The sequence below is a fragment of the Phodopus roborovskii genome, unplaced genomic scaffold (genome assembly GCF_943737965.1).
Source record: "Phodopus roborovskii unplaced genomic scaffold, PHOROB, whole genome shotgun sequence".
Classification (NCBI taxonomy): Eukaryota; Metazoa; Chordata; class Mammalia; order Rodentia; family Cricetidae; genus Phodopus; species Phodopus roborovskii.
Genome location: NW_026126448.1, coordinates 669,909 through 696,484, shown reverse-complemented (window position 1 = coordinate 696,484; position 26,576 = coordinate 669,909). Strand labels below are relative to the sequence as shown.

The following is a 26,576-nucleotide window of genomic DNA, read 5'->3' as shown; positions in this document are numbered from 1 at the left end:
TTCCGACTTCCTTTGTTCACCTTCAAGCCTTACTTTTCAGGAGTAAATCAGTGTCACAGTCTGTTGTGAGCAATTCATCAGAAATCCTAAGAGCCTTAAAACCCTGGGCTGAGGATGTAGGTCTGTGAAAGAACATTTGCCTAACAGTGTGAGGCCCTGGCCCCTGGCCAGGGTGCCTCCTCCTAGCAAACAAAATACCACCAGCACACTCACCACTCTGGGCACCTAGCTTTGATTCCTTCTGGGATCTTGTCAAAGAAAGCTATCTGAAAGGAACACAAAACGTAAGCAAAGATGTCTTCTGAAGTATTCCTTCCTAGGAACCCTACTGTCAGGGGTTTTTGTCACATTCCTTCAATAAATATATGTTCAGTCTGCTAAAACAAAATAAATAAATGTCTTCTGAGTCATTATTTCTACCTTTATCCTAAACAATCTTAAGAATACATAAAAGTAGGCTAACATATGGAATCCCCATATACCCACTAGCCACATCCAATGATTCATAGACGCAACTTAAAAAGCATTATTAAAAATCTCTCATTGGGCTAGGGTGTTGTTGCAGAATTTCCTTGTCCCACCAGGTCTTACCATTCTTCACAGCCCCAAATAAGCTATATTAATCATTATGCTATATTAATTATTAAACTTGGCCAATGGCTAAGGCTTCTTATTGGTTAGCTCTTTCTTAATTATTAACCCATTTCTATAATTCTATGTATTTCCACGTGGTCTTGGCTTACTGGAGAATGTCCAGACCTGTTATTCTTTTGACAGCCTACATGGCGTCCTCCCTTGGCACCTCTCTGCCTACCTTTCCCAGAATTCTCCTCTCCTAGCCCCATCTATCTTCCTGCCTCTATGAGCCAAACAGTGTTTTATTCGTCAACCAATAAGAGAAACATATATATATATATATATATATATATATATACACACACACACACACACACACACACACACACACACACACACACACAAGGACATCCCCCATTAGGGTGTAGCTCAGTAGTATTCCTGCTTATGTGTTTAAAATCAAATCCTAGCTATTACTTTATTATTTATTTTACCAGTGCATAACTCCACGTATATCTTTGAAAAACCTGGGCAGGTTTTTCCTATAATTTATTTTTTGTTTTTTGAGACTGGCTCTCTCTACAAAGCCCTGGCTGTACTGAAACTCACTATGTAGATTAGGTTGGCCTTTAACTCAGACAGAACCATCTGCCTCTGCATCCTAAGTGCTGGAATTACAGATGAGTAGCATTATGTTTGGATCAACAGGATTTTTAAACATAAGCTACATCCAGGATATCTAGAAAGAAGAACAATACCCATTCTATAAGCAAATGTCCCAACTTGTCTTAAAATTGAATCTTCTCAGTTGTTTTGTGCAAGTTGCCTCCAGACAAGATCCACACATGACATGTGATTGTAGGAGATCTTATATCTGGAGTGGGAACCCTAACCCTTAACACTTTCCATGACAGTGACAAAACAAGGCAGCTCCAGAAGCTCCCAACCCCAGACAGTGACACTTTCTTGTAACATGAAAAGTAACATACCCAGAGACTGATATTGGGGTTCAAACTTCAAGCTAAAGGTCAGAAAAACAAAGCAGACAGCCACTAATTCTTACCTTTACCTCAAGCTGAAAGGGCTGATTCATGAGCTATCCTTAGCATGGCTGGAGATTGAATGCTCATATCTTCAGTGTGGCTGGAGAATGAATACTTCTCTGAGACCTTGCTCATGTCTTATATACTGCTCATGAGTCCTGGGATTAAAGGTGTGAGCCATAATTCTCTTTAGACTGATTCAATCTTGTGTAGATCTGGGTGGCCTTGGACTCACAGAGATCCGTCTACCTCTTAACCCTGAGTCCTAGGATTAAAGGTATATACCACTACCTCCTAGCTTCTGGCTGTTTGAATTAAAGGTGTGTGCCTGGCTTGTATGGCTTGTGGCTGACTTTGCTTTCTGAATTTTCATGCAAGCTTTAGTAAACCATAAATAATATATCACCACACCTTCCTATTCCTACAGGGTCAATCCAGGCTAAGCCTTCTGTCTGTAAGCCATTGGCCTCACTGCCAGACCCAGACTGGATTTGCTACAGAGCATTGCTGGCCACTGGAGCAACAGAGAAGAGCCTTGAAGGGTCTCACCAAGGCAATTTATTGATTAGCCTTTAAGTTTATTACTCTTCATCTCATTGGCCAGACCTTATCACATAGCGCTAACCAAAGAAGGCCAGAAGTCACAAATAGGGACGGTTCAGTTAATTGCATTCATGGTCACCTGTCTACTTACTTTACTTCAACTGCCCTGTGAATTTCCTGAAAATGGAAGTTAATTCTAGAGCTTGATTAGCTTCAAGCTCAGTCACTGTGACAAGAGTATCTCACAGGCTGCTTGGTGCTTCATACAGTATCACACCAGGAGAAATTCAGTATAATGGACTGCAGCATTAACAGCCTCCACTCCCACAGCTCGCTTTATGCATTTTTAGGATGACTCTGGTCATTGCTGTGTGACATAATCTGGAAATCAGGGCAGACTGGAAACATGCCTGCCTGCACTTGGGTTTCTTCTCTCACTTCCTTGCTACGTTTTAGAATCACTGAAGAGGCTCAGGGTAGGTCACTGAAGTAACTTCCCGGGGCTGAGAACTATCCCAACTGAGGCCACCTAGTTCCAACAAACCTTTGATACTTAGCCTAAATTGTCAGCTGACCACAGAAATTAGCCAATCAGGTACAAACTAGAAAAGACCTGCCAAAATGGTGAGGTGAAGCTGTTGCTTTCTTCCAGGACATTTAGTGCTTGTTTGTAACTAAGTAGAAGCTAGCTTATACATATGCCACCTAGCCCAAAGAAGCCACCGAGTCCTGATTTGCTTGGAAGATAGGAAAGGCTTACAAGGGGAGAGCCAACACTGCAGCTGGAGTCTCTTCTTGTTTCAGGAAGTAGTCTTTACTGTTAAGACTTGCAGATGTCTAGGTGAGGCCTAGCGCTTTACAGAGTGCAATCCACTTTATCCAAAACCTGACAATTTAAATGCTTAGTTTAATAAAAGTGAACACCTTCAGGGCTGGAGAGATGGCTCAGAGGTGAAGAGCACTGGCTGCTCTTCCAGAGATCCTGAGTTCAATTCCCAGCAACCACATGGTGGCTCACCACCATCTGTAATGAGATCTGGTGCCCCCTTCTGGTGTGCAGGCAGAACACTATATACATAATAAACAAATCTTTTAAAAAAGTGAACACCTTCACAGAAACACCCAGAATAATGTTGACAAACCTCTAGTCAACATGAGCCAGCCAGTTGACCAAATTAACCATTACAAATATACTATATAATGGGTTGAACTCCATTCTCCACATGACACAATAAAGTCATAATAACTGAGGCCATGAGTGTGACCCTACTTGAGCCTTCAGTGCAGATATGACTAGTTAGGATCAGATCATACTGAGTAGGATGGACGCTTAATTCGATACAACTGGTATTCTTAGGAGGGGAGACATGGAGACAGAGGGAAGAAGGTGGATTTTGCAATTTGGTTTTTTTTGCTCCATTGGTCACTTAAATAAAATAAAACAATAGTAAGACATAGTCAGAGAAGTCTTACTCAATCATTCTATCCACTTCATAAAAATATCAGGACATAAAATGATGTCAATAATGACTGTTTTGGGGAAATACAGATTATGTTATTTCTTTGACATCTTTTCAAATCATAAATAAGGGAAAAAAATCATCAAAATTAAGATAAAGCATCATGAACCAAAAAACAACAATAACAATAGCAACAACAGCAACAAAACAACCCCCAAAACCAAAACCAAAACCAAAACCACAAATTGGCTTGCTTTTAATCTGGCTGGGTCCCAGGACTGTAGTCACACCTCCCCTGAGTACTTTTCCTCCCCTAGACTCCCATACTGCTTACTGCTTTTACTGCTCACTTAGCTTTTGCAACAATCACTTAATAAATTAAAAACTCAATGCACAGAGATCTGACAGGCTCTATAGTAGATGCTATGGAGGCACAATGAGTTATACATTTTCATATAGAGTCATTTCCTTGAGTAAGCTGTATATTGAAGTCAAAGTTTCCTCATCACCTCCAACACTGCTGACTCACGTAACCAGAATTTCTTTGTCAAAAATACTGAAGAAAATATGAATAAACATGGAAACAGTGGTAAAAATCTATTTAATAGTAAACATACCAAAGAAACATATTGTGCTTCTAGAACTATATTTTAAAAGTAGTTCAGAGAATTTTGTTATAATTACTAGGAAAGACTTGAAACTGCTAGTCCCTCTGCAGAAATGCTATGCACAGATGCAAAATGATCGAAGGCTGAAACAATAATGAATCTCAAGAAAGTGGCATAGCCATCTCGTGCCTGTAAGGGAAAAAAAAAATCAATATAGATGCTTTTAGTAATCCTAGCAAACTATTAACAGGCAGTTGGCAGAACAGAGGCTTTGACGAAGAGTAACTTTCTAACGTGTAACAGAATATAAGGCAGAGTTCAGAAGACAAGCCAGCTTTGTCTAGCAGTTGTCTGGGAGTGATTCATCATGGTATCTATCACTCTTGGTTTTATGAAAAACAGTGGGAGGACTATAAATTACAAATGTACATTGCTGACCAACTGTTTTACAAGTTTCTTTCTAAAGTACTGTTTATGCTAAGTGGTTTCTATCAGTTAACGATGCCTTGGATATACTATCCTGAAGCATGACTATCCTATCACATTTATATAATTTCCCTGGAAACCAATTTGGCAATATATGTAAAAAGCCATAAAATATTTATACTCTTGTACCCAGCAATTTCATTCCATGAAACTTAATCCTAGGAAATAAAATTTTAAAAAGGTGAAGGTCATAATGTCCAGAGCATGTATTAATGTTCCCTATGAATTATTTGTAATGACAGAAAAAAATAAATTAGCTTAAATGTATGTAAATATGTAAACAGTACCTTAAAAACATAATTATAAAGCCTGGGATATAATATTGTTTAAAAAATGATTCAATGTTTTCTACACATTTTTGTTGTAACTATCTGAGCTATATGGTCAACAGGTACAAGAGAGAATGGAATCATTCTGCTATGACAATAATAAAAGAGTGAGTGGTTTCCAGCCTCCCAATCTGCCTCACTACTTTCCAAATGTTCTATATAACCCTCCCCAGTGAGTCTTTAACAGATACCAAAGAATACAGAGGCTTCCTAACCATAACCATAGAATCAGCATAATTAATCTTTAATTGGTGGTCCCACTGGCCTCTCCAGTCCCTGGATGACGAGCCCCAAAGATGCTCTGTCTGTCTCTGCCTCCCCAGCACTGGGTTTCCATGTGGGTGCCACCATGTCCCACATCTTTGTGTGGGTGCTAGAGAGCAAACTCAAGTCTTAACGCTTACACTGTCAGTGGACTGGGCTCTCCCCACCCTCTGTGAAGAGTGTTTGAAATGCTGATTTCAAAGCAGTTGCTGGCAGGATGCAAAGCTGCAAACCCCACAGGTAGGAAGCCACTCTAGATGTCTTGGAGAGCAGCTGTACACCAACACGGGCTCCTAAACACACTTGGAGTGTTTTACTAGTTTCTGTTTGTTTAAAACAAGGGCTTGGCAAGCTAGCAGAGAGAGACAGAGGACTCCTGATGAAGCAGCAGCTTAGGTCAGCGGGTGTTCATTCCACTTGACAAGGAGAGCCCAATGGAATGCTGTCGGAAAACATTGATTCTCTTTCCACTTCAGCTCTCTGGCTTAGTTGTTGCTGATCCTATGCTCTAGTTCCCTTATTTAAACCTCTCTTGTCCTTTCACGTGTAATTAACATCTAACTTTGACATCTCAACCCTTTTAGTCTCCTAGTCTAAATGGCTTACAGAATCAAATGAAAGAAAGTAAACAAATACTTTAAAAATAAATGATTGAACAAAATTAAACAAATAATGAATTCAATTCTGTTCTATCCATGTAGCCACTTTCTCCAGGATTGGTTAGAAAAAAAAGGTGTAATTAATAATACATTTAGCTAATAATATTATTGAGAATAATCTCTAATGGTTAGTAGGCAGAGTATATTCATCATGAATAACTCATACTAGGAAAGTTTAAAATCTAAATTAGGTTCACTAAAGATAACCCTATCTCTATAAAGTATGTACACTTACCACAATTTCTTCGTTTTGAAGCTGCCCCTCTGTGTGTACTAAATCTAAAACACAAATTTAATAGAAATAGATTAAAGTTCAAATATATGAGGATAGCTATGAAAATTTGTGCCCAGCAAAAAGTGATTTTATGGCAAACTATAAATTAAGCCAGATTTAAAGGAATTATCATTATTTGGGGGTTGATTTGATAAAAGACATTTGGATTTAAAAAAAAACTAATGAGCTATAAAATATGCAAATATAAAAAAATTGGTAAAATGCAGGAAACCCCCCCCCTTTATTGATTAAGCTCTTAGTAATTTCAGACTTTTATGGAAGGAGCCATTTTTCCCACAGGAAAATTTCACTGTGATGTAGAATGACCTGTGACATGATCTCTTCTGGTACTCGAGTTTAGTACATACTACTGGAATAATTTACTTAGCCATGAGTTATTTACATTGAGTGTTCTTTCAGAAATGTGAACTATTTAGTTAATATAATAATACCTTTTGACATTAATTTGTACCAAATAATGTACAGAACTTCAAAATCTATCCAGGACCAAAGGGGAAGTCTTTGGGAAATAAGAGCCTAGAAGCTTTTTTTCTGCTCCCTAATGCTTTCCTTAGATAATAAAAAACTATTATCCTCTTCTTTCTTGTGCCTTCTCCTCTGGTCTGGTTATGCTCCCAAGCAATAAATATTTTCCACTTTCTAGCCTGGTATCGTGGTATGTACCAGAAATCCTAGCACTCAGGAGACAGAGGCAGAAGGACTGATTATAGTAAATTCCAGATCAATCTAGACTACATACAGTATAAAAAACTGTATAAAAAGTGGTGGTTGGAGGTGGAGGCTGGGGTCCTCAGAGATGGCTCAGTGGTTAAAAGCACTGACAGTTCTTCTAGAGGACCTAGGTTCTATTCTCAGAACCCACAAAGCAACTCACAACTGTCTGTAACTACAGTCCCAGGGGATCTGATGCTTACCTTTTGGCCTCTGTGGGCACCAGGCATGGTGTATAGATATACATGCAAACAAAATATCCATATACATTAAACAAATAATTATTTTTTTTAAATTTAGGGTTTTTTCTTGAATTATAATATGTTTATACTCTCTTTCTTACATATTTATAAATTAAGTTTATATTGTGGTAAGTAGACCACATGCCCACTTCCTGGTCTAACTACATGAACAGTACAATGCTAAAATAAGAAACCAATTATAAACTAGTCTAATTCATACTTTCCACATTGCCTGCTGCTGTCAAATTTAGGCCTTCCTGGGGTTCCATGTAATAAATTAGCATATTCTCCATATTTCCTTGGAAGGCACTATTGTAACCTGTGCTGTGTTCTAAAGTTCTGCCTGTCCCCCTGGCAATAATAGCTAGTGATCTACATTTGCCTGGTTCACTAGGTTTATGTTTTCTTTTCTCCCTCTAGTTTCATGTGTTTTTATTCTACTGTTTTCATGGTACTTGCTAAGAAAAGGAGATGGGCACATGAAGTCATTATGTATGTTTGTACTTAAATGGAAGATAGAATTTAGCTGATGATGTTTATTAAAAAACTTTTTTGTTGAAACAGGGACTTACTATGTCATGCTGGCTGGCCTAGAAAGATCTATGTAGATCAAACTCAGAGATTCCCCCTACCTCTATTTTCTGAATCTTGGGATTGAGGACATGTGCCACCATACCCAGCTTAGTTTAAATAAATAGTATCATTAGCCAGGAAGGAAAGGCACAAAACCAATATTTGCTTGCTTATCATATATAAACCATTAGCTCATAAAAGCCTCTATTTTTGATAATCTAAAATTTGAACATGTTAACTGTTATATAAACCTTATGTGAAGAAGACTACAAAATTTATATCTTTCTAGGCCTTATCTGTGTTAAAGAATCATTAAAATCACCTTTTATTTACCAAAATGTAGTTGGTATCATAGAGTAAGAGGCCAGGCGTCTACTCCCTTGTAGCACTGACCACGCCCATTGGGGGGTGGAGCGATGGGCGGAGGTGACCTGAGGTAGGAGGTCGGAGGGGGCCAGGAAGGCGCTCTCTTTCTGGCGTGACTCGGACAGGAGAGGATCGGGTTGAATTTCCTGGTGTTCATCTGTCTAGGTTGTAAGTTATTTCTCCCTGAATAAACATCTATTCGGCCTATTTGTTTATCCTGATCCTTATTTACCGCAATACTCCCTCATGCTCAGAAAATACTGGCAGCATACATACCTATTTCAACCCACTGCTCAAAATCGAATGGCTCTTTAGATGTGGTCTTTTCAATCCTCAAGGTCCGCACTGCCATTATAAATAGGACAAATAAATGCTAATTAGCAATTTAATTCCATTTTGTTGTTTCCCTGCTACTTGACTGCCATAGATTGGTGGGTACTATACAAAGTGCTGAGAACACATCCTGGAAGCTAAGACTGTTTTTCCCTAAGTCCCTATGGCAAAATGTAACAATGTGTAATGGCAATCTTGCCACTGTTCATCACTCAGAGCACAAATCTAACAGAGCTTTTCTGAATCTGGTTATTGTCTGGAGTGTTTATATAGTGGTTGCAATTCTTCTGGTAGCCATGGTTGTAAGCCTTTATGGAGAACATGCTGAGTCAGGCATCTTTGTTCATTCTTTCTTGGCTAAAGTCTTTATGAGAAAGGTATTACTAACCCACTTTCCTGATGAGGACACGGGCTTACAGAAGCCAGACAAGGTGTCCAATGGACTAAAGCTAGCAACTGCAGAACAAGAGTTCATTTACACATGAGGCCTTTCTGCTCTAGGTCCTCCATAATTCATTACAGAAGCATACCAAGAATGCAGTTATCTTTCTTCTGTATAAGCAGAAGGACCCCACATGACACCCCCCCACCAAAAACTATCCTTCCCCTTCTCTGTCCTATTCTGGAGGGGCTTGCTTCTATGGATTGTTTCTCCTAGACCAACTAGCTTCTCTTTGGAGCTGGCTAGTGGCAGGCACCAGAAAACTAGAGGGTAGAAAGTGAAAACTGGATATTTTATTTACACTCTGTCCTGCTTCATACCATATCTTTGATAGTGGTCCTGTGCCTTCAAGACTATATAGCTCCTGCTAGCCAGGTCCCTCCATACCGCCCCCAAATCTCTCTGAGGTCTGGTAACACTTTCCTTTCCTAGTCCCAGGACAGCAGTAGCTCCCTGCTGTAGCTAGTTTCTGAGAGCCATTATCCCTTATTCATTCCTGCAGCTCAGGCCAGAATTATATAAGTAGATCTATTAATAAAGTCTCTTCATTTGAAACATCTGGGATCTATTCTGTTTCCTGCCATGATTATGTCTGATACACTTTATCACAGACAGGACTTAATGTTCCAAGGGGAGATTCCATTCCTAATCCCCAGAAAAATGTCATTAGTGATAGAAGAATCAAAACTATCCAGTGGGAATAATCTGGGTTATCAGATTTACGGAAAGAATCTGAGACTATAGGCTAAATGAACCCAGGATGAAGATGTCATAGGACTGAGCATCCTGGCAAGCCAGCTTCTTACATCCTAACTGAATCTTCTGCCAAAGACTTTCACACAATAAGCTGCATGGAAATTATGATGTGCTTTGGAAGGGTTTCAAATTTACAGTTTAAGAGAGGCTAACTGTGCTGAAGGCAGTTAACCCATATTCTCCACCTCCCACTTTAGCAATAAAACAGGGTCCCATGCTGTATAGAAAAACTAGCTCTTTGCCAAAATGTGACATGTGTCCTCTGCCTATGGAAAAATCAAAGAATAATACAAAGTTCATATGTGACTTGCTTACCTAAGTAACTTTGGATCACAAGCTTTTCAATCTTTACATGTTTGTGAAAACAAATAATGAATTCCTGGGGAAACATGCCGGTGGTGGTCCAAAAGGTTTCTGGATTCCTAATGTTAATTTTAAAAGAATAAAAGGAATAGGCAGATATAAAAATTAATCATAATGTTCTAATGAATGAACATTAAAAATGGCTACCGTTTTATTTTAAAATCCCTTTGTAACTTAGTTCTGCCTATGAATTCCCCAACTTTAGTACTTATTTTTAAACTACTGATGGATACCCTCTTTTAAATTGCTGAAACAAAACTGATGTCACTCCCATCTAAAAGTCTTCAGCAGCCCCCTACTGACTGTAAACCCAGCCTCTTTATTTCCATCATTAAAGTACATTGCCTCCCATTACTACATCATCCCATCACTGCTGCCACAGCCAGCTGCTTACAACTCTCAAACACATCATATAGACTCATGCTTCTCTAGCTAACTTAATGAGCTCTCTTGACCTCAAAGCCCTTCTTCCTCTTGCAAAAGGTTTGGTTCCCTACTCCAACTCTAGCAGATGAGAAATTATGTCCTGTGTTTTCCACTTGCCTCATAGCATCCGTTCCCACCCTAGACACATATCTATTGCACTTTTATGGCTCCTATGGACCCAGACACTTGCCTTTCTTTACTTTTAACAGGGTCGTCTTAAAAAGTGTTTATTATTATGTATACAATATTTTGTTTACACACCAGAAGAGGGCATCAGATCTCATTATAGATGGTTGTAAGCCACCAAGTGGTTGCTGGGAATTGAACTCAGAACCTCTAGAAGAACAGTTAGTGCTCTTAACCTCTGTGCCATCTCTTCAGACCTAACCTTTCTTTATTTTTATGTTTTAATAACTATTATAGTAGGGGACCCCTAGTATATGAACAATGTTTGCTGAAAACAAAACATGAAGTTTCAATTAAAGTCTCATACATATACACTATATATACATACATACATATGTGTGTGTGTGTGTGTGTGTATAAAATTTCTATAGTCAATACCGTATATAAAATAGTCTGTTGCATGTATGGCATTGGCTATAGGAATAATCATTTCTACTTTAAACAATATAAGCCTTTTCTTTGTTTTTTGGGAGAAAAAGTTACATATAATAAAAATTAAGTATAATATGTTTTGATGAATGTATATTCTTATGTAACTGATTCACTAAGTTAATGAATATTCTCAATGAGGATAGAGCACTTCCCCATGATTCCAGAAATTCCCTTATTTTTCCTCCAGACAGTTTCTTTTGTTTGTTTGCTTGTCTTTGATTTTTTGAGACAGGGTTTCTCTGTGTAGCTTTGTATGACAGGATGGCCTTGAACTCAGAGGGATCTGCCTGCCTCTGCCTTCCAAGTGCAGGGATTAAAGGCGTGCAGAGCCCTCCAGACAGGTTCGACATTCCCTTAGCCAACAACTGCTTTGATTTCCATCATGGGCCTTGCAATGATTTTTGAAATGACTATTACTTTCTGCAGGAGGGTGAACCAGGGGCCTTGTATGCTCTACGAAAGGTTGTACTGATGAGCCACATCCTTAGCTTGTTCTGCCCCACTCCCCTCAGTCCAAGATGTAACAGCCCTAGCTGCCTGGAACTTGTTCTGGAGACCAGGCTGGCCTTGAACTCACAGAGATCCAGCTTCCTTTGCCTCCTGAATAATGCTGGGATTAAAGATGTACACACCACTGTCGAGCACTTGTGCTGTTTTGTTCTTTTTTTTTTTTTTTTGAAGCAAAGTTTCACAAGTTTGCTCAGGATGGCCTGAAACTTGCTATGTATCTGAGAATGACTTTGAACAGTTAGTTCATCTTCCTACTTCTACATCTCTCCACCTTCCAAGTGCTGGGATTACATGTATGCACCACTACACTCAGTTTATACCATTCTGGGAACTAAATCTGGGCTTCATGCATGCAGGCAAGCACTCTACCAACTAAGCTACATCTCCAGCTTCTGTAACTGAAATTTAGAAATGTTTACTTCCAATTAAGATATAGTAATACAATTAATTTTAATAATACCTTGATTTTTGTATCCACTGAGTTTACTTACTAACTCTACTAATCCCCCCCTTTTCTTTCTTTTGAGTCAGGGGGTTGAGACAGGGTTTAACTATGAAGCCATCTCACTAGCCCGAAGGGCTGTTTTTTATGTAAAACTGGAAAAGTAGAAATAATGTCTATCTACTTAAAAATGCATAAATACTATGTGCTCCATCAGCATAATGAATATTGTTTGACAATAAAAATTAAATAATAATATGTATTACAAAATAGAGGAACTTTAAAATCATGTAAGTGAAAGGATCACAACAGTATCCATGGCAACAGGGTGTGGTAGCTCATGCTAAAATAGGAGGATCCTGGCAAGTTCAAGATTTCCAGGCCAGTCAATTACATACTTAGACTTTGTCGTAAAAACGCAAAAAGGGGGCTAGAGAGATGGCTCATAGGTTAAGAGTCCTGGATGTTCTTGCAAAGGACCTAAGTTTGATTCCCATTGCTTACATGGTGGCTCACAACCATCTACAACTGTAGTGCCAGGGAATCTGACACCCTCTTCTGGCCTCTGTGGGTACCAGGCACACATGAGGTGTACAGACAAAACACCCATACCCATAAAGTCAAAAAAATAAAAAAACAAAACCAATAAACAATAGATTTCATGTGAGATAGGCATGGTGATAGCGCATGTATAATTCTGAGCATTTAAAAAACAAAGGGAGTAGGATTGCTTGAGGCCAGCCCAGGATACACAATAAATTGCTTCATTTAATAACATCCTGCTTTAAAAACAAAACAAAGAAACAAAAAACCTCAAGCCACAATATGTATGTTTCTATTTATATGATTTATATGTACTATGCTTCTTTCTCACAGTGTGGGGGTAGATGAATATTTATTTAACTTCACTGGGGCACTCCTGTCCTAGCCTTCCAAATGCTGAGATAGCTCACATCTAGCTTTGTTGTTTCCTTTGTGGAGTTTCTTTTCTCCCTTTTTACTGACATATTAAGTAGAGAGGACAAAGGCAGGGTCAAGAAGAAGTAACGCATTCATGTTAATCCTTCTTTCTAGGGAAGTGTGATCCCAGGATTGGGGGAACAGAGGCAGAAAGATCAGGAGCTCAAAGTTATAGTGGGTTCTCTGCCAGCCCGATTACAAGAGACTATATCCCCCAAAAACAGGACAGACAATAACAAAAATAATAATAATAATACAACTAACTTCTAAGGAAAGTTAAAGCATTCACTAGGGGCATAAGATAAATCTCCATTATAGGAATAAATTTACAGCATCACTTTCTCCAGGTAACTCTGTAGCTGTTTCCATTTAGATAAAAACAAATCTCTGAGCAGGAAATAATTTATAACTGTATAAATCCTGTTTGTGTTTGCTAGAACTACATAGATTAAAAATCTCTGGGGTTGGAAAGATGGCTCAGCACTTAAGAGCACTGATTCCTCAGAGAACCTAGGTTCAATTCCTAGCACGCAAGTGGCAGCTTATAACCGCCCATAACTCAAATTTCAGGGGATCTGATGCCCTCTTCTGGCCTCCATGGCACCAGACACGCACATGATACAAATGCATACATGAAGGCAAACACTCATATACAAAATTTTTAAAGGCTTTAGGGGGGTATTTGCATAAGCTTGCCTTAGAAAAAATTATCTATCTCCAATTCAAGTGAATGATATTTCTGGAAAGACTTCTATTCTAAATGAACAACTTAAGACAAATCACAGTTCTGTGTGTATGTGTACACTCATTTTTCTATACCAAGTCATTGGGATAAATTACTTGACTTTCACAGGGAATATAAAACAAAGGAAAACAAAGGCAGATATTAAGGTGTTTTTTTGTTTGTTTGTTTTTGTTTTTTTCTGAGACAGGGTTTCCTCTGTGGCTTTGGAGGCCGTCCTGGAACTAGCTCTTGTAGACCAAGCTGGTCTTGAACTCTGTCTCACAAGTGCTGGGGTTACAGGTGTGCACCACCACCCATCTAGGTATTAAGTTTTTTATTCAAGCCTTAAGTTTGAATTATCATACAGAACCTTTAGTTGGAGTTGGAGGACATGGGTGTTAGTTGGTTTTGTTGTTCGTTTATCTGTGTGACTTTTTTTTAACAAATTGTTTTGCCTTTGATAATCCTTTTGTTCATCTTTAAGATGAGTTTGAAAGTATTTTTAAAAAGGTTTATTTGCTTTGTGTGTATATGTGTGTGTCCATGAACACAAGAATGTCTGCTTATGCTATTTGCCCAGACAGTTCCCCCAGAGGTCAAAAGAGAATGTTAGATCCCTTGGAGCTGGAGTTACAGGAGTTTGTGAGCCATCTAACATGACTGCTAAGAAGGAAATTCTAGTCCTCTCCCAGAGCAACAAGCATTCTTAATCTCTGAGACATGTATCTCTTCAGTGTTCCTCCCCACTTTGAGGCAGGGTCTCACTATGCAGTCGAGGCTAGCCTTGAATTCAAGGCAGTTTCCCACCTGCCTCACTCTCCCAGTACTACAAGATTATAGGTATGAGATAAAATGCCCAGTTGAAGATCGTTTTTATTGTTTTGGTTTTTTCAAGACAGAGTTTCTCTGTATTGCTTTGGAGCCTGTCCTGGAACTAGCACTGTAAACCAGTCTGGCCTCAAACTCTCGAACTCAGAGAGCCACCTGCCTCTGCCTCCTGAGTGCTGAGATTAAAGGTGTGTGCCACCAACACCCAGGTGGAGATAGTTTTTATATGTGTTTATCACTTCCCAAATTGTAAAACTCTATACAAATTTGCAGTCACATACATGTGTGTGTATACATTTATATATGTGTACATGTGTAAAAATCACTCATGATTTCGAACATTAGTCAAGTCTAACAAATATTTGGTGTTCTAAATCAACAAAGTAGTTAACAAGCAGTTCAAGATTCTGTAGAGTCAAAGGTAAACAAAACACAGACTGATTTCCAAGAATTTTGCTGAGAGAGGACACTAACAGTATAAACAATTACAAAAAATAAAACCAAATCACACAATTTCACAATAGGGATTTAAACGAATGTCCCTGGAGCCTAGCAAAGACATGAAGTAACCCTGTCTGAGGGAAAAGGTGTTACCAAGGAGCAACAACTGACCTTGAAGGAAGAGGTCTGATCTGATTGCTGAGTTCTTGCTCAAGCACAATATATTATGGAGACTTACAACATCTCCATCTTACAACTGGCTCTACTTCAATAATTAAAACCAGTGTTTAATGTGTACACCTGTCTTCCTGCAGCTCTAAAATTATACGATTCCACCAGTCAAACTGTGGTTAAGTATACACATTGAGAGGATTTAGAAGAGTAATAAGCCAGAATGATGTAAGAGGGGTGTTCTCAGACTAGAGAGATGGCTCAGTAGTTAAGAGTACTGGCTACTCTCCCAGAAGACTCAGAACCCACAAGGTGGCTCACAATGGTCTGTAACTCCAGTCAAGGGGATCTGACATTCTCTTCAGGCCTCTCCAGGCACTGTACACATCTGGTATATAGATACATGTGTAGGCAAAACACCACATCTAAAACCAAATTTTTAAATAAATAAATAAAAGAGGTGTGTTCTCATTAGCCACTTTTTCTTGAAGTTAAAGGTCTATGTAGAATAAACTCTAGGCCTGGCCAAGTGGAAATTGGAATGAAGTACACAATGCAGGATGTTTCAGAATATTTATTTACACTGTAAAGATGTGTCTCTGGCTAAGGATCCTTCTGATTGGTTTAATGAAGGGATAAATGGCCAATAGCTAGACAGAAGAGAAAAGGTGGGACTTCCAGGCAGAAAGGAAGGAGAAATCAAGGCAGAGACTCACGGATTCCTCCAACAAGACACAGAGAGGAAACAGGAATGGAAGAAAGGTAATGCCACATGGTAAAACATTTATTAATATAAACATTAAGTTATAAGAGCTAGTTGGGAAAAGCCTAAGGTAAGGCTAAGCTTTCATAATTAATAAGTCTCTGAGTTGTTAATTGTAAACTGGTGGGCCAAGAAAGTTCAACTACAGCAGGAAAGACCAGAAGTGAGGCATCCTACTCAGCAAAGATGTTGTTTGGACCAGTGAGCAAACAGGCAGTATAAAAGAAATAACAATGTTTATATATTTCTATTTCCAAGAGAATTTGGAATTAAACTAAAACCAGATATTAAAATTTATTCTTCTTTAGAATGAAGTTGCTGTCTTGGATTTTTGTTTTGGTAACCCCCTTTTAAAAAAATCTATTTATGAACTAGACAGACAGCTCAACAGTTAAGAGCACTGGCTCCTCTTACAGAAGATCTGATCTGGGTTTAGTTCCTAGCACCCACATGGCAACTCACAACTGTAACTTAAATCTAATAATTCCAGTTCCAGAGGATCTGACACTTTCTTCTGTCCTTGAGTATTGCATACATATACACATATATAAGCAAAACACCAATACACATAAAATAAAAATAAAATTTAAAACACACACACCCATTTGCAAACTAGGAATGGTGGAACACAACTATAAGCTTGGACTCTGAAGGCTGAACAGGAGGATTTTGAGTTTAAGATAAATCTAGGTTACACTAAGACCCTGTCTTAGAAAACCCAAAGCACAAATAAACAGAAAAAGAGCTGAGGGAACAGCATGATGGTAGAGTACTTGTCTACCCTGGGTCCAATTTCCAACACTAAAAAAGAGAAAAAATTGAAAAAAGAAAAACAAAAAACTGAACCTGTTTGCCCACGGAGGTCAATCTAAGAATTATTTAGGATAAAAACCTTAAATATTCACAACTGAATTAGTTTGAAGAATGACTCCAGAAATAAGATACTATGAAGTCATCCACCTCACTAAATGTTTATTAAACTACTTAATAGTGCCAGTGGTTACAAAATAGGGCTCCCTGCTCTAACCCTAACCCTGGAAGTAGGACAGAAGGAACAGCCACTCTTACCCATCAATGATATTCTCAGGTGGGTGCTTTTCATCACTGGAGGTAGCCAGAATCACCTCAGTCCCTTCAGAACTTGAACAGAGATCAACCTTCCTCATCTCAAAGTGTTTAGCCTGAAAATTTTATTAAAATACAGTCATAAAGAAGCAAACTCTCTATTCTCAACAGAAGAGAAAGCAAAGCTGTTGCCTAGCACACGGTATAACAACCAAGCTATTCAAAATGTGGGAGGGACGTAAACATGTTTCTGCAAACTCTTGCCCTCTCCCTGGGATGACCTATAAAGTACAATGATTCCCACGTCCATATTCCACAAAATGTCTTTGACTACTTGATCTAACATTATTCTGCTTCTAAAATTAAAGCCCTCAGTTATTATATAAAGATAGTTAACAAGCTATGGTGACATAAATTATGGGTGATTTTTTTTATTGTAGTTATATAGCTGTTTTTATGAAATTTTTTAAAATATGGAGGGTAAATGCAGGTTTTTTGTAAGCATATATACTTTGGGGATTTCTGTTTTTGAGACTGGTCACTCTGTAGCCTTTTTGCTCCAGCCCCACAAGTGCTAAGATTACAGACATGAGCCTCCACACCTGGCCGTATTTTTTTTTTTTTTTTTTAATTTTTCTTTCAGGGGGAAATAAGGTCTCTTATCCTCAGGGTTCTTTCTCTTTTGTCTACTCCCTGTGAGTTGGGTTTTCAGGCCTGCCCCCCAGGCTTACTTACAATTTGACACACTATCTTTGGTTGACTTTTTGAGGTGAGAGTTTTGCTTTGTTAGCCATGCTGTCCTCAAGAACTCCTATGCTCATGTGGCCTCCCCCCTTCCGCTTCTCCAATAGCTAAAATTACAGGGACTCATAACAACAGCAGCTATGATTTTGTGACTAAGAACATGAAATAAGGAAAGTGGTAACTTTATTTTAAAATTCTGAACTAGTCATCTGGCCAAGAGACTTAAACCCATCTCTGCTGAAGTCATCATGTTGAGCTCCACTATGGTGGATACAAGAGGATTTTCTCAGATCCTATCCTCTGCTTCTCCTACCTGTTCTGATGGTGATGCAGCTAGATGTAACCTGACAACTCTGTGGGTGCCTCCGAGAATGCCAGAAGATAACCACAGGAATACCATATACCTCCTCTGAAGGTCTCTTATTGACAATTCCCCAGTGCTGAGCTGACTAGCACATACTACATGTGGCTCTTTTTTGCAAGGGTACTAGGTTCAGTTCCTAGCACTCACATTGGGCAGCTCACAACTACCTATAAGCTCAACTCCAGTGAATATGATTCCTTCTTCTGATGTTTTATGTGCGCGCGCACGCACACACACAATACTCAAGATACAAATCGTGTTTCATAAATGTATTTCATAAATTGTGTCTTTATAAATGTCTTCTCCCAATCCAAGCTTGATTTTTTCTTTTTAAATTTGTTTTTGAAACAGCTCCTCGCTATTAGCTTAAACTCTAATTTTCCCGCCTCACCCTCCTGACTGCTCAGGTTATAGATGTACTTCACTATGCTTGGTTTATGGCTTTGGCTTTGATACAAGAGTCGCCTACCCAACTATAACGTGCACACAAAAAAGGTACCAAATCACAAGCATATATTCAAGAAAGCTTTAGGATATAGAGCTTGTAAGAAGCCTCCCTCATCCCTTCCCAATCCTACCTCTGCTTCCTCCCTGCAAGGAACAGTGATCCTATTTCTAACACTGTGAATTAATTCTGTCTAAATTTCATGTTCATGGAGTTTTAGTTCAGGCTTACTGGTATCTGGCTTCTTTCCCTCATCATGTTTATGAAATTTATCAATGTCACATGCAGCACCATTGAGTACGGTTAGGTACAGCTGCAGCACAGCCCCCAGGCATGTCACCTGACATGAGATCAAAGAGACAGGAAGCTGGTGTTAGCTGAAAGCAAAGAAAGGTTTCTTTGGGTTTGGGTACATAAGAGACAAACCCAGTGAAGGAGAAATTAAGCTTACTACTTAATTATTTGAAACCAGAAGTAAACTGAACATCTAAAATTGCAACATGGTCTAACCCAGCATAAGAATTGATTTGTCTCTTACCCCAGCTCCCAGACAAAGGAAAATTTGTGAAAGATGTGAACTCTCCAGGGGAAAATTATCTATTTACTCTACCTTCTGTTGAGACACTACATCAAATAAGGTTAGAAGCAGCTCAACAGATGACTCGGTCCTGGAGTTCCTCATGTGCTAATTTATACTAGAAGTTACGAAGACAACTATTCATAAATCTGTCAAATAATTTAGAAAAAAACATGGACAAAATGGATGAACAGAAAGTGAGTTTCACAAGACAAATGAAAACTCAAAAGGAACAACACAGAAGTTTAGGAATTGGAAAATACAGTTACTTAAAGTTAAGAAAAAAGTTAGCTGGGCTTAACATCACATAGAATTTGGCATTAAGCAAAGATTGGTGGGACTGGCAAAATGGCTCAGTCAGTAAAGGCACTTCCAGCCACACTGATGTGACTTTAATCCCAGAACACACAGTGGAGGAGAGAATCAACTCTGCAAGCTGTCCTGACTTCTACTTGTGAACCATGGCATACACATGCACACCAACACATAAATAAAGAAATAAAGAAATAAAGAAATAAACACGAAGAAAAAAGTAAAGATCGGTGAACATAAATATGGCCTGAAGGTGTAATGTAATGGCAAAGTACTTGTCTGACACTAAAAAATATATAAATGTACATATATATATATATATATGTACATTTATATATATATATATATATTTGCTGCTTTTCCAGAGGATTCAAATTTAGTTTCTAGACACATCCTAACTCCATCTCCAAGGGTTCTGACACTCTTTTCTGTTCTCCACAAGCACCTACACACATACGGCATACACACAGAAACACACACACAGAAACAAAAATAAATCTTAAAAAAAAATAAGTGAAGGGAGCTGGAGAACTGGCTCAGTGGTTAACAGCACTTGTTGCTCTTGTAGGAGAGCCAGGTTTGGTTTCCAGCACTCATGTAGTAGCTAACTACTTTCTGAACTCCAGTTCCAAAAGGTCTGATGCCCTTTTCTGGCCTCTGGGGCTACTATATGTATGTGGTGTGCAGACACACACACAAGCAAAACACCCATTCACATAAAATAAAAATAAATTAAAAAGTAAACAAGTGCAGAGCATTGGACTTATGAGATAAAATCAAACTAGTTTGAAATATGCACAATTGGAATTGGTGTCTTAGAAGGAGGAAATGGAATAATGTAGGAAAAATCATGAAGAAATATGGCTGAAAATTTCCCCAAATCTATAATATAAACTCATAACTCCAAGAAATTCTAAACTTTAAGCTGAACAAACACACAGAAGCTTCTACTTAGGCACATTAGTCGACAGCTGAGAAAAAGAAAAACTGAGCAAAAATCACAGTAACATATCTCTGGAAACACCGATACCTCCAGAGGTGTACTTTATTATGTAGGTCGGCTTTAGTCCAATCAAAATTGACCTCCCAGCACATGGTTCTAGGCTACATCCAGATCTGTGAGAAAGAATGGGAAGCACTAGAGATGAAAAATACACCATTAACACAATAGCTTAACATTTTCTCAAAAACACCGCTGACCTGGGCTGCAAGCACAACTTAGTAATAGAGTACTTGGCTCATATACAAGCATCAAACAAGAACTACAGGAAAAACCCAGGACTACTGAATGGCCTAAAAAATAGCCTGGTGTGGTGGCATGCGCCTATAATTCAAGTACTTAGAAGGGGGAGGTAAGGGGTTAGAAGCTCAAGGATACTCAAGCGTATAGCAAGCTGGACACCAATCTGGGCTATACAAGACCTTTCTCAAAAATAAAAAACAAGGCAAAGGCAATAAATAATACAAAGCAAGAAGAAGGTGATAAAATTATACTTATAGATCATGTTAGTAAAATTCTTAACACCGAATATGAAGTAATATAATAGTAATTCAAAATAGACTAGGGGGCTGATACAACTCAGTGGTAGAGTACTGGACTCTCAAGTGCAATGTCTTGGGTTAAATCTCAGTACTGCAAAACCAGAGACAGATGGTCAGATGGACAGATGGACAGACAACAGAGACACTAGGATGTTAAGGACGCATGTCATAATCCTAGGATTATATAGTAACTAATAATGATTTGGTACAAATGATGGAAGCTTGGTCTCTATACTGTAAGGTAGTGGGACCTTTAAGAGATGAAATGGACAGGGAGGCAAACGGTTACAACAGGCCTCCTAAAGGGATTATTAATGGGTTTTATAGGAATGGATTCATTTCTGTGAATAGACCTGGTCCTTCCCTGCTCTCCTGCTTCCTTCTTTGCCTTGTGACCTCTCCCCTACATGCTATCACCTATGAAGTCCTCATCCAAGTCAAGCAGATATTCGCATGTTCTTTGCCCTCCAGAATGGTATGTTAAATAAACTTATTTTCTTTATTAATTACCCAGCTTCAAGATTTTATTATATAAATACTAAACAGGCTAATAAAAAAGCCAGAAGAAAAAAATGCAATGCCAGAAAAATACCTGACTATACTGAGAGAGGGCAGGTACACAAATTTAAACAAAAACAAATGATTTCCCCATTTACCACTACTAAATTAAACACTAGATTATACTGAATTTAAGAATCAATCAAATAATATTTTCAAGAGACACACTCTAATGTTATGTAGGCTGAAAGCAAATGATAGAATATGGTATAGTTTTTCTTCCTTCCTCCTTTCTTTCTTCCTTCCTTTCTTCCTGGACAGGGTCTTTGTACATAGCCTGAGCTGACTTTGAACTTCCCATGTAGTACACACTGACCTTGCATACTTGATCCTCCTGGTTCATCCTCTCATGTGCTGATTATAGGCCTGTATCACTATGCTTGACAGGTATACATTTTAACACTTAGCAAGGTTAAGTCCTTCTATTTTTTGTTTGGCACTACACCTCGAAAATTATTAGAAACAATTTCATTAAATTTATAGATTAAATTGGAGAGCATTGGCATGCTTCTACAAATACGTGTCATGTGTCTAGTATATGTCTGCATTTACTTAGGATTTTTTAAGTCCTTAAAATATTATACAGTTCTATCAACATCTCTTTACCCATCTTAAATTTTTTTTAACTCTTGATCACTATAGTTCCTACTACTGTTGTAAAGGGGATCTTCATAAAAACAACACTCAAAATTCCTTATTTTTAGCCAAACAATGGGCATTTACCACATTTTAGCATTTAATGTCACATTCGCTGATGTTTTACTTATTGTTGTAAGAATTTTGTGTACTAGTTAAAACTTTTTCTTTTAAATATGAATAAGCATTGCACTCTATCAAATATATGTATTAAGATGACCATATGGCTTTTTAAAAATTTTTATTTATGTATGTATTTTTGTAGGTATGATTGCTCTGTTTGCATGTACATCTGCATGTCAGAAGAGAGCATGAGAGATCCTATTACAAATGGTTGTGAGCCACCATGTAGTTGCCAGGAATTGAACTTAGGACCTCTGGAAGAGCACCCAGTGCTCTTAACTGCTGAGCCACCTCTCCAGCTCCATATGGCTTTTCTTAAGAGTATTAATGTGGCCAATTAAATAAATGTTTCTAATGCTACAATATTCCCAGGTACCGCCACCCTCCCCCCAAAAGTTTATATGCCCAAGATGTATTATTTTTATCCAAAGATTTGATACTTTCATATTTAAATTTTTCTGCCATTTAATCAATTTTTATAGCCCTGAGATTAAGATGATATTTCAAAGAAAATAAGGAGCTGGAAAGCTCTTTTTCTAGTTGTTGAAACAATTTTATATAGGGTAGGGATTATTCGAAAATAGAGAAGTAGTTTATTGGGAGAGTGCTTGCCTAACATGTTACTTAAGTTTGGTAACACACACACAAACACACACACACACACACACACACACACACACACACACACACACACACACGGGAATGGAGGGCAGGGGATATTTGATTCATACCTGGCTAAGTGTTTGTAGGGTCTGTTTATGTTGTTGTTGTTTGTTTGAGACAAGTTCTCACTATGTTTACAATGCTGACCTCAAACCTATATTTCTCCTGCCTCAGCCTCCCTAGCACTAGAATCACAGGTGTGTGCCTATGTAACATCCAGACCAGCACTGCAACAAATTTTTATTATTTCAAATTTGGTAGTTCTATTCCAGATTTCTATACCTTCTCCAATTAATTTTATAATAAATTTTAATAGTTTTATTTATTACTACAGAGTGTGTGCATGTGTTTATGTGAGTGTAAGCCTGTGAAGTCAGAGGACAACTTTAAGGAGTCAGTTCTCTCCTTCTACCTTTAGGTGGGTTCTGGGTATCAAACCCAGATGGCCCAATCTCATATGTACCAAGCACTTTCCCAGCTGAGCCATCTTGTAGGTCTAATATTAATTACTGATAACTTTTAATTCATTTATTCACTTTCTATTATAGTTTAAAAACAGTTATCAATAGTACTGGAGCTGTGTCTGTATCTATACTGTGAAAACCATGTTCTAATATATCTGTGTGCATTTTTCTTGACCAATCTTTCCACAACCTTTACACTATTGATACCAGAGAACTGGTATTGAATGAGTATTGTTAATCCTTATTTAAAAGAGGAAAAAAAATGGAGAATTCCTACATATATGTTGATGGACATAGATGTTAATTACAAACAAAAAACAAATTTGTTGAATTTTTTCAAGAGAAGGTTTCTCTGTGTATCATTGGCTGTTTTGGAACTCACTCTGTAGATCAGGCTGACCATGAACTCAAAACAGATCCTGCTGCCTCTGCTTCCCGAGAGCTGGTGTTTTACCACATCTGGCCTACAAATAAAATTCTTAATTTAGTAAGAATTGAAAATACAGACACAGATAAAATTGAAGGTAATAATAACATTAACTACCAAGTTGCACCAAAGCAGCTTACTTTTTATTTCTTGGAATTTCTACCAATTAGGAACACGTTTGTTCTGAGCATTTTAACAAATATTTTCAAGGTAACTTGGGACCAGGGAAATAAAGGATGGATGACAGTACTTTTAGCTGTTTTATAACTCTTTGAATAGCTAAACTCAGAGAATAATTATTAGCAAAACAAAATCTTATTATCCTATTTAACATTTTTAAAATTTTAAATCTCTTTTTTACAGTGCTAGGAATTGAACCCAGCTACAGAGTAAGCTCCTATCTGCCCCTCCCCTACGGTGGAATTAAGTGAAGATATTTTACATAACATCTTTGTTAATTAAGGGTATAAGAAGTATGCTTATCAACTCTGTACATAACACAAAGCTGAGGTGTCAGATAGTACTGGCTCTCAAAAAGAAATGGTGGAAGGATGGGGCGAGCTCAGCTCTACAGCATGTATGTGCACAGTACATTCATGACCCTGGGTTCAAAGGAGGGAAGATAGAGAACAAGCTGGAAGAAAGTTTCATTGGTACAAGGTCATGCTCACCATTTACTTATTGTCTATGGCTGCCTTTGAGTGGCAGAACTGAGTAGCTGTCACAGAATATAAAGCCTAAAATATTTGGCCCTTTAAAACCCTTGATCTAGATGTATTAAAATTCAACTGGTTTGGTCCATGACGGAAATCAACACCAGACAACACTGTCCCAAAGGTAAAATTTTAAAATGCTAATTTAGATTATACAAAGAGTTAAGCTAGTGCCTGCCTGGCAAGCATGATGCCCCAGGTTTGATCTCCAGCACCCCAACAACAAAACACAACTTAAAAGGTTAAAGAGGTATTATTACATTCCATCCAACAGGGGGCCCACATGTACTAAGTGCCAAGGCACAATACCAGTAATGATTAATACAATTTGTAACTGAAATCTGGTTCTTGTCAGGCTGATAACAGACACACAACTAGTAGCTGGGTGCCACTAGTGTGAATCACCTCTAGAATACTGTGTTTGGTGCTAGGATAGAGCCTTTTAAGGACATTATGCATTTCCAAACTGACAGAAAAAGTTCAGGAGCATGTCTCCCTCCCCAGCACACACAAACAAGTGTAATAAGAAATTTAAATAAAGATTAAAAAAAAAGTTACAGTGCTCCTTCCAGATGCACATCCTCTGCCAAGGATGACGAACAAATTTGTCGTGTATTTGTGATGTGAATGTCTCAAAACAGGGTAAGAGAGAATCAGCACATTTTCAAAAGAATTTCAAAAGGAATGATGTCACATATACTGGGAAGGTGAAGGCTGCTGGATTGGAAGTGAGTTTAAGGCCATACTGGGCTATCAGAGAACTATTCTAAAAATTAAATAAAATAAGGGTTATCATTTAGGAAAATGTTCTCATATTGATGTATACAGTAGATGAATGGGATACTGTGTGTGCTCTACAAATGTTCAGTTCTTTTCTTATCTCATTCTTAAATGAATTAAGATGTATATGGAAAGAGCAAATAAGTACTTTAATATATAATGTATTTCATACCTCCTAGACCCACCAGTATCTATCCTATTAGACAAGGAAGAAAAGGGCAGAGATTGGGTTTTCGTTAAGTTTTTGTTGCAATTAATCAGAAAGAGGCAAACCAACCCCAAGTTAACCCATGAAACCACTCAGCAGGCATGTTTCCATAGCTCCAAGATGCCAGGTTTGAGAGGACATGATTGACCTAAGCAAGCATGAATCCCATCAGGGAACTCTCTACCAAAGTGGGAGGCTCTAGGGTACCATTCTTTCTGTGTTCTACAATCAGGACACTGGGTGCCTTATCCTTCTCCAAGGCCATTGGTTTTCTTCACCCGTGTACACAGTGAGGCCGTTCTGGTACTTCTTTCAGAAAACCTCTGGGTCAAGTCCTGGGTTGATTTTCTTGTTGGCCAGCATCCTTGGCTCTGAGTGCTCTTACATCAGCACGCCCCAAATCCTTTCCTATACCATCCACTGGTAACTCTTGTGTAAATTTTAAAAACTGCCATCTCTGTCTCCCATGGTAGAGACCCAGGCATAATCTTCCCACCTCCTCCACAAGCCCCAGACCCAAGTGATCTAAAATAGCCTAAATGCACCCACATCGACTTCAAATATAATTTGTAACTGTTTTGATTTTGTACGAAGATGATGATGTCTTACATTTGGGTTATTAACTGTGATTTGTAATTGTTCTTCCTTTTGAGGGGTCAAAGCATCATTTCAGGTCACTACAAGGCTCTGGGGTGGGGGTGGGGGCTTGGTCTCCAGGACTGAGAGAGAGATCAGGCCCTCGTCAGGCTGCCCTCTCGCAGCAACGTCGCCGCACCTCCCGCGGTCGCCTGCCGCGTATCCCTTCACAACCGCTCCCTTCCCACCCGCATCCCTCCGCCACCAGACTCCCACCTCTCCGGTGCCCGCCCAACGCGCAGGGTAGACCCACTCGCCTGGGCCTCGGGTAGCTCCGCGAATGGACCTTCGGCTCGCGATCCCCTCCTGGTGTCCCGCGCCCCGCCCCCGCCCCGCCTCGCCCCGGCCCCGCCCCGGCCCCAGCGGAGTTCCCAGGCGCGCGCCCGG

General features: G+C 38.8%; 1 protein-coding gene across 4 annotated transcripts in view; it reads right to left on the bottom strand.

Moving 5' to 3' along the window:
* Positions 1-26,576, bottom strand: part of Ift25 (intraflagellar transport 25) — a 31,914-nt gene that overhangs the window by 4,817 nt on the left and 521 nt on the right. The window contains exons 1-7 of one of the 4 annotated variants that reach the window (XM_051188373.1): positions 26,406-26,496; positions 23,808-23,889; positions 17,001-17,113; positions 10,002-10,108; positions 8,432-8,500; positions 6,204-6,247; positions 4,205-4,419 (exon numbers count right to left, since the gene is read on the bottom strand). In XM_051188373.1, coding sequence (XP_051044330.1) covers positions 4,306-4,419; positions 6,204-6,247; positions 8,432-8,500; positions 10,002-10,108; positions 17,001-17,113; positions 23,808-23,828 — 468 coding nt within the window. In that variant the 5' untranslated portion in view covers positions 23,829-23,889; positions 26,406-26,496 and the 3' untranslated portion in view covers positions 4,205-4,305. Of the gene's footprint in view, positions 1-4,204; positions 4,420-6,203; positions 6,248-8,431; positions 8,501-10,001; positions 10,109-17,000; positions 17,114-23,807; positions 23,890-26,405; positions 26,513-26,576 lie in introns of those variants that run through there. The other 3 variants (XM_051188377.1, XM_051188374.1, XM_051188376.1) reach the window with 3 other exon arrangements.